At 43.2% G+C, this 9,293-nt stretch overlaps 1 protein-coding gene across 1 annotated transcript; it reads right to left on the bottom strand.

Moving 5' to 3' along the window:
* Positions 1 to 5,917: 5,917 nt before the first annotated feature.
* LOC145824436 (uncharacterized) lies at positions 5,918 to 6,319 on the bottom strand. The gene has a single exon (XM_082924097.1). The coding sequence runs from the start codon at positions 6,317 to 6,319 to the stop codon at positions 5,918 to 5,920; it is 402 nt and encodes a 133-aa protein (XP_082780223.1).
* Between the last annotated feature and the right edge of the window lie 2,974 nt (positions 6,320 to 9,293).

Raw genomic sequence — 9,293 nt, 5'->3', positions numbered from 1 at the left:
TAGCAATCGACCGGCCACCATTGGTAGCCGACCGGCCATCAATGAAGAAGGTTGCTCTGTGTGCTCCTAAAGGGGATTAGAAGTGTTCTGGGAGTTGGCATAATTTTCAGTGGTAAAAAATGTGCAAACAGAGGCTGCAATGGCAAGGCGATGGCATTTTCGGCTGGAGAAGCCGAGCATGCATGCATCCCTCACCCCTCGAGGACATTTACTTACTTTGCCTAATTAGTTAGTTGTAGCTAATTCATTCACACAAGTGTTGTAGGTATTTAGTTAATTAATTCATTTTGTAATTAATTAGCTTAACTTGGTTTGTAATAATTAGTTAACTAGAATAGTTAATTACTTTCAATTGTTATAATGGTTAGCTTAATTAGTGTAGCTTGTTAGCTTATTCATTCGGACCCTCCTTCGCGAGGGCGTGATGTAATAAGTGTGTGTGTGCGTGTGTGCATGTTTTCTAACCCCACGTCTTTCTCCTTTTTATTTAACCTCTTTTGATGGTTAGATTAGGAGCATATTTCAATTAGCATACCTTACGCTTGCATGTTTGCATCCATTTATTTGTCTTGCATACACCGAGGCTCGGCGCATCATTCTAACTGCATTGTAATTTCAATACCTTTTTTTGAATACGTGTTTCAAAGCATGCTATCAAAGTGTTGCAAATACCATGATTAAGTAGTCGGGCCTATTAATTTCATATTGCATGTGTTGCATTAGGCATCTTGTATAGTTAGGATCATGTATTTTTCTAACTAGTTTTTTTGTTTTGACTTGGAATACTCGGTAAGTCTTTATGCTTTAACATACTTGCATAAGTGTGATTTCCATATTACCATGTTTCGCATGCTTGCCATGAGGCTATGTGCTTAAATGCTAAACTGCATGAATGCCTATGGATGAAGGCTTTGTTGTTTGAATTGAAACAATTCAATGAATGTGTGTTTTAGGCCCACTTTGTCATGGAAAAATCCTGCTTTAAGCCCACCTTGTTTGGTGGCAAATCCGTATCTTTAAGCCCACTTGAGGGTGGCAAATTCAAACCATTTTCAAAAACAAACATGAGTTGAATTGTTCCAAGTCTTGCGACTAGTCTATACTTGCTTGTGTGCGTCACATAGTAAATTTAGCTAATAACCGAAACAAGAACACATAATGTTTATGAAAGAACATATTATGATTAGTAGAGGCCGATCTTTGATCGGGCGAGCGGGGGGCCAAATTCCCGAGCCGAGACAACTTTGGTGATGACGGACACGTGACCTTTGGCACGAGTCAGGGTTTCCTAAATTTCCAAAAAAATAAAATATTTAGGTGGTGACTCTGTAATCTGGCAAAGCAGTCCAATTTTGGCATTATTTGATTTAAAATCGATTTTTCAAAAGGTTTTCCGGATTGGACTCTTTGGTGTTTATCAGTTTCACATTGTACTTGTGAGACTAGATTCAGAACAGCAGGAGTCCAAACTATGAGGCCTTTCTTTTCAAACCCTTTCCGAAAGGCGGGGGCACAGAAAAAGGTGAGTCCACACCGCTCTGCCCAACACACCTCGGATAACCTCAGTCCTGCCCAACGACACGTCCCAGGTTCTCCTCACCTGGCCCAACACCAAATTCCGTGTTGGCGCAACTCGGCCCATTGTTCAGCACAAATCTCCCTCTCAATTGCCCCTTAATCCCATCCGAGCTGAATGTGATTGGGATTACCTTTTCTAACCGAGCTATATGTTTTGGCCAGTCGTTGAGACTTGTGCCGGTTGCCTTGTCGTCAATCAGTCAGCCGTACTGACGTCCCATCGATCGTACTGACAGCCAGTCATCCCCTTGCCACGTGGCATTTCCCCACTCGCTTCGTGCAACCCCAAAGCTGTCATCATTATGGGGAAAATTCAAAGGTTGCCGCCCTTTTGTTTTTCCCCCATATATACGCATAAGAAGCCCAAAAACCCTTATCACTGTACATCTTCATTCTTGCTCAAAACATTAAACCCCTGAGGTTCTGCCACAATCGTCGTCGCTGCTGTTGCTCCTATTAACGTCGTTTCCAATGTTTTCCTTCGTCTTGGACGTTACAGCAGAGGACGAGGTTGATTGAACCTCGATTTGGCTCCTGAATCTGTAAGTTTTCCTTGTCATTTTCTTCTTCGCATCACTGTTCTTCAAGTTTTTTCTTGTTTGGGGTTGTCAATACCCTGCCAATGCCTCCTATTTGGGGTAGAACTAGTAAGTGTTTACAGAAATTAGGTGAAATCGCAATAGAGAGCATATGTGGCATCTCTGTGCCCCTTATTCCCTTGAGTTTCTGTATGCAACCTAGCGTTTAGGATGAACAGCACAAATTTTGGACAAAACCGAGCAAAATCCCACTTTTAGATCCAAAAATAAGATTGAGCTGGGCTAAAACTAGTTTGTGGTCATGCCAAGAGGCGGTGACCGTGCTAAGAGCTTGTAAGGGCACCAAACCGAGATAGGAATCCAAATAATAGACTAAGGCACAAGACCGCCTAACACCCCTAGGTCCTGAACCGAGCTATTAGGCTTTACCCTAATAGCTGAGCTAAAAATGCTCTTTAATTTTGGAGCCGTGAAGACTATGTCGCGCCAACACTTGCATTTGATTTCTATTATGCAGACCGAACTAGGGCCAACAAGCACACATCAACATCATAATCAATGAAGCTCAAAGACCGAGCAAATAATCACCAGGATCTATTGCCGAGCTATTATCACATAAAAAATAAGACCTAAATAGGAAAATATCGATTTATGGTTAGTTCACCAGGCGCCATTGCCGAGTTCCATAGAGAGTTCAACATTCCAGACGACGTCCATTTAGAGCTGGCCAAAAAAGGAGACACTCCTTGGGGCAAATTGGATGCTTGCCCCTTCACGCTCGTGTCTATTATAGAAGGTGGTCTACGCTTCCCGATCCAACCCCTAGTTTGTGAGTTTTTGAGGCAGACTAGGCTGTGTCTAACCAAAGTGTCCAACAATACTTACAAGATAATAAATGGCGTAGCCACGCTGAACCGAATCCTCGGTTTGAAGCACAACCTCGCCAAGATATATCATCAATATACACTTAGCAAAAATAAAGGAGGCTTCTACTAGTACATGAAGGTTAGAAAGGGTAGAGCAAAACTCATAGAAGGCAACCCAGACAAAGAGTTGAATGATGATGACTTTTTGTGGGTGTCTGAAAATTACAAAGACACCGAGGCGCCTGTACCGGGCTGGTACATACACAAAAATTTCTGGAGTGCTGGTGAGCAACATAGCGCGGTTCAATTTTCTGTATTTGATTTGTCTTTGCCGATCTAACCCTTACTTCACTTTTGCAGATTACAAACTCTTGGCAGACGATTACTCCTATGCCAACCAAGAGGCTATAAGGGTTGCTCTGCGGCATCCAATCGAAGAGCGAAAGTCCCATAAGCTACTTGGATACGAGTCAAGCTATCGACATACTACGCCCCGCAAAAGTAGGGTCACAGACTTTTTGTGTGAGCCCTCACCTAAACCAGACCTAAACTTTCCACCGATCAACCTCTTTCCCTGGACAACCGAACAATAGATGGCCAAAATCTGCGCCATCAAGTCCATGATCACAAGCGGGCCAAGCGATTCTCAACCGATAGAAACGGCTGGAGGGCAGACATCCCAACAAGACGCAAATGAGTCTGGCTCACTGCTAGCTCTTGCCAGCGAACAAGGGGCTGGCCGGTCAAAGAAGAGACCGAGACGGGCATCAACCGAGTAGAGGCTGGTCGACGAAGACTCCACCGAGCTTCCTTTGGCCGAGCAAGGGGAACAGATTGCACGAACTTTGGCCAAGCAATCCGCCTGCTCCACTGTCTTTCCAGTCTGGTCGCCCGAGCTGAAGTATAAGGGTCGAACGGTGACCATGTCTGACTCGGTCTATGCTGATAAGGACTACTCGCTCGGGTTCTAGATGACCAAGGGCTTGATGTTGTTGGCCAACATAAAGAAGCATGAGGAGTTATCCGACCTAAAGGTACTCAGGTCAGCAACAAAGTCGATTGTGTTGATTGTCATTCCTGCGAGGTTGAGCTTTTTTGTTGCCAAATAATTCCTCGGATTAATTGTACTAACTGTTTCTTTTCCCAGGCCGCACAAAAAAATTATCTGACCCACGAACGCATGGTCTTTGTGCGGCAAAGTCTGCAAGAGGTTATAACCAATAACAAGGCCAAAACGGCTGAACTAGAGAAGTTGAAGGCCTCTCATGAGGTGGTGCTAGCCGAGTGAGAGCTACTAGCCGAGAAGCTTTCGAAGGCCGAGGAAGAGAAGGAGAAAGACGTGCAAGCTAAAAAAGAGCGATACCTGGCTGAGCTACGGAAGCTCCGCGTTGCTCATAAAACTGAGTTGGAGAAGCAGGTCGATGATACGGAAGACTATGGCTATGTCGAAGGAGAAAAAGTATATAAATCGGCAAGTGAAAGAAACCAAGGACATCTTCTTTTAGTGCGGCTGGAAGGCTGCCACAAAAAAACTTGGCCAAACGTCATAGTCTGATATCTTCAACAACCCTCCGCCTACCTTCATTCCTTTATACATGCAAGAGTATGCTACCGCCGTGCAGAAAAAGCTAATCGAAGTGGCTTAAGCGGCTGGCGCAGTAGAGGAGCCCACTCAACAGGTAACGAATGAAGCCACCCTACCGACCATTTCTGAAGAGGCGTCACCGAGCAGTAACCAGGGCGAGCTAAACGCTAATCCGAGCCTGGATTCCAGAACTAAGGCCGCGCAAAATGTCATTGAGGAGGAGGCGGCCGACCAAGAAGATACAGTGAACATAGATTAGGACTTGGCTTGGATTTACTCATTTGTGGCTTCTGTCTCCCTTTTTTTTTTTTTTTTTGGTAACCGGGCTATAGACCCCACTCTTGTAATCGAGTTACTTGATACATAAAAATCAAAGTTTTTGCTCGCCTCTTGCTTTTTTTCTTCCTCTATTTTACTGCTGTGTCCAAGGTAAAATTGCTCACTATTGTTGTTGCTGAGATAAAACTGAGTAGCTTAAATGTATTACGTCGAGTCTACATACGATCGAGACGACATTTTCCAGTAGTGTGTCAGCATGTCATGCACTTTGCCACGCCGAGCTAATTTTTGCTTGATTAGGTTTCTGAATGTGTGCGAATGTAAAATTCCTTTTGAAAATTGGGGAAGCGTAACGTCCCTCCAAGCAAAAATCAGCTCGGTTTTGTAGGTGAAAAAAGATATGTTGGGAATTACGTCAACTGTTTCCTCGGTGAGCAAATTCAGCTCGGTGTGATTGCAAAATCGACTAGGTTAGGCAAATTAAATGACACATAACACCTACTATCATGCGAGCAAAATCAACTCGGGAAAGAAACAAAATTAGCTTGGATTCAAATTACAAGTTAGACAAAATACCAACCTACTTCTAAGCTAGCAAACCTAGCTCGGAAAAACGAGCAACATCAGCTCAAACAAAATGAGCAAAATTAGCTCGGTCTCAAATCAAAAGTTGGGCAGAACACCAAGCAAAGGTGAGCAAAATCAGCGCGATCTCAAATCAAAAGTTAGGCAGAGCACCAACTTTTCCTCGGCGAACAAAATTAGCACAACAAAGGGTAGGCAAAATCAACTCAAAACAAGCGACCACAATTGGGGATAACAACTGATAGCATGGCGGGCAAAGTCAGCCCAGGTCGAGCGAAGTCAGCTCGGTCTTGTGCCCCAAGCCGGTTGTAACTTTCTACACGGTGCACTATTGCGACTAAGGCCAGATTGCCCCTAGTACTCAGTAACTTAACACTTTAATACATAAATAGACAATACAAGAGAAAGAAGTGGCTTTTTTCTATTGTACATCAAACATTGCATATAATGCCAAAGGGCCAAGTGTGAATAGAAAGGAAGAGAGATTACATTTCAAAAGCAAACAGTTTGAGGTTGGCCGCATTCCATGGCCTTGGTATAGCATGGTCGTCCAAGTCCTCCAGATGGTATGCCCCTTTGCTGGCGAGACCTGTTAGCTTGTATGGCCCTTCCCAATTTGCACCCAATTTGCCCTCACCAGGAACCAATGTGTTGCCCATCACTTTTCTCAAGACCCAGTCTCCAACTTTGAATAGACATGGATGCACAGTCTTGTTGTATTTCTTGGAGAGCTCTTGTTGGTAGGCCGCGATGTGGATTAATGCCCTTTCCTTTCTTTCTTCAACCAGGTCTAATTCCAGGGCGATAGCTTCACCGTTCAAGTCAGGCTCAAAATTTTCAAATTGGATGGTAGGCAGGCCAATCTCCAAAGGTATGACGGCCTCCATGCCATATGCCAGGGTGAATGGGGTTTCTCCGGTTGAGCGTCTTATGGTAGTGCGATATGCCCACAACATATTGGGTAGCTCCTCAGTCCACCTTCCTTTTGCCTTCTCAAGCCTTTTCTTTAGGCCATCCAAAATAGTCTTATTTGAAGCCTCGACTTGGCCATTCGATTGAGGGTAGGCTGATGTAAAATTGTAGAATTCAATATTTAATTCTTCGCAAAATTTGCGGAAGAGTTTCCCGTCAAACTGTATGCCATTATCCGAGATAAGGGCCTTGGGTAAGCCAAAGCGAGTGATGACATTCTACCAGACAAACTTCTTTACATCTTTCTCCTTGATGGTTGCCAATGGCTCGACCTCCACCTACTTGGTGAAGTAGTCAGTAGCAGCGATGAAAAATTTGTAATTCCTGAAGACACCCTATTTTTGACCGTCCTCAAGACTTGGTTGTGCTTGAAGGTACATCCAGCCACAAGTTCGATTACTCGTCTGTTACTCGACTTTCGCGACGAAACGTCACAGGTTTGAGTTTTCCAAACCCTGCATCATTTCTGCCCCATTTTTGGACCATATGTTGGTCCTTTCATCATGCTCCTCTTGGTGAACTGTCGGCCATGCTTTGGCACTGCCGGCCATGGATTCTTCCCTGCCTGCTACTGATGATGCCTGCTGGCCATCAGTGAGGCACTGCCGGCCACAACTGATGGCCGGCAGAACCCTTTGTCTCAGCAGATTTCACGCCAGATCTTTTAAGCCAGCTGGTTTCCACTCATCTCTCCTGAGCCTCTTTTCAAGCTTGTTTAACAAGCTTTGCTTTGCCTCTCTTCTATATAAGGAGAGGCACCTCCTCCATTTCAGAGGTTCAGAAAATGGAGGTTTGAGTTATACATATAGTTTTGTATCTATACCTCTCTTTTGTTTTTGTTTTGTGCCTTCAAAGTGTAGTTTTGTCTTAGTTTAACACACAAACACACACTCAAACACCTTGCTTGTGTTGTTGAGGCTTCTTGAAGTTGTTTTTGGTGTTCTTGGGTTGATTTGAGCTTGAAAAGCTTGCTGGAGTTGCAGTTGTGAAGGTGGTCTTCAAGGGTGAGTTTCTAACCCTTAAATCCCCCATTTTTGCTTAAGCTTTTAGCCCTTCTTGCATGATGTTTTAAGCTTAGCTTTCTACTGAAAAAAGTTCTATTTTTTCATGCTTAAAAAGTTTGTTTAAGGCCTTTTTTTTCATTTAGAGTTGTTTACCCCCTCTTAGGCCTTGTTTGGCCTTGCTTTTGTGTCTTCTTTGTGACCCTTTGGGACCACCTTGTTTTGGCCTTCTCACCACTAAAACTCAGAGGAATTTCAGTGGTGGGAAGGGTGTTTTGAGGTCCCAAAAAGGAGAGGGTCATCCCCTCTCCTTGTGTTGTGTTTACTTGCTTTGAATGCCTCATGTGTGAGCATGTTTGTTAAGCTTATGTTGGCCATATCTTAGCTTGTAGTTGTGGTTATTTTGCTGTGGCATGCCACTGTTTTTGCTTGATTTTGTCACTCCATGCATGCATAATACACTTGTAGTGTAAATCACACAAACTAGTCTTGTATGCTTCACAAAGTAACCTGTCATTCTAGCTTGTTTTGTCTCCATTTCAGTAGGTTTTTGGTATTGTTTTAGCATGCCATGACTCTTTTTTGGGTGGGTTTGATGGCCCCTTGCATGCTCCATACACTTGTAGTGTAATTCCATGAATTAGCCTAGTGTGTCTCATGCTTTAACATGTCATTCTAGCATGCTTTTGGCTTAGCTCTGAGAGGACTTTGTTCATGTTTTAGCATGTTTAAGGTCTGATTTATGTTGTCTTGGCCATGCATGACTTGCTTTGTATAGCCTTGGTTCAATCTAGCTTGTAGGCTTTGTGCATTGAGTCTATTAGCATGCATTACTTGAAGTATTTTCATGATTTGGCATCATGTAAAATGTGATTTCAGTCCATGTTTCATGGTCACACACTTGCATTTATCACCTAGTCCATGCTTTGGATAGTTTGTGTTTTTATTCCTTAACATGGATAATTGTGTATGCCTTCATGCCTAAGCTCGCGAGCTATCATTTCAATGTGTTTTTGGGTTATTATGCCATGATATAACTCTGAGTTTCGTTGGTTAAGTCACCCCATGCTTGGTCTTAGTAGGTGTAGTGTAATCCACCTTATTTGCCCTGTATGCATCATGTCTTATGCCTTTCACGTTAGCATGTTTTGGCTTACTTCCATGCATGTTTTGAACTCATTTTGACATGTTTTAGGACTGTTTTGGGTTGCCTTTACCATATGCTTCATGCTTTGTTTAGCTGTAGTGCAGTTGGCCTTGCTAGCTTTGTGTTTTGATGACTTATGCATGCTATCTTTGAGCTATTTAGATGATTTGGCATCATTTAATACTTCGTTTCAGAGCTTATAGCAATGCCATGTTCCCACTTCATTCATGCTTTAAGTGCCTTTGAGTGTTGTACATTGTTGCCTAGTTTATGGCCTGGCATGTATGCCATCTTGCCTAGGTATTTGAGACTTCATCTTAGCATGTTTTGGTCTTTGTTTTGACCTACTTAAGCTCTGTTTATGGTTGGATCATGCATTTTTTCATGTATTGCATGCCTTCTATGTGTTGCTCTTTGCTAGTCTTATGCTTTAAGGACTCTTGCATGCCTTACTTGCTTTGTTTGAATGATTTGGCATCATTTCTTACTTAATTTCAGTGCACTTAGTGTTTCTATACTTGCACATTTGTCACTCTTCGAGCCTTCTTGAGGGTTGTGCTCTTGGGCCTAGTTGGATGGCCAATGCATTGTGCATGCATACCTTGCCTTTTGTGCCTAGGTTTCATCACTATGGCCTCTATTTTGGGCATGACCGAGGTCTGTCCATTTTGGTTTAAGTTCATAGCATTGAGTATGCCATGTTGTTTGCATGCTTAAGTTGTATTGCATGTTTGCATGTTT

This window comes from Camellia sinensis, chromosome 4 (genome assembly GCF_055761805.1).
Source record: "Camellia sinensis isolate YWXY chromosome 4, ASM5576180v1, whole genome shotgun sequence".
Taxonomy (NCBI): Eukaryota; Viridiplantae; Streptophyta; class Magnoliopsida; order Ericales; family Theaceae; genus Camellia; species Camellia sinensis.
The sequence above is the reverse complement of the archived record's forward strand: the minus strand, read 5'-3'. Positions and strand labels throughout refer to the sequence as shown.

What these genes read in the sequence shown, in the direction of transcription:
- LOC145824436 (XM_082924097.1), bottom strand. Translation starts at nt 6,319, where the DNA reads ATGGAGGCCGTCATACCTTTGGAGATTGGCCTGCCTACCATCCAATTT.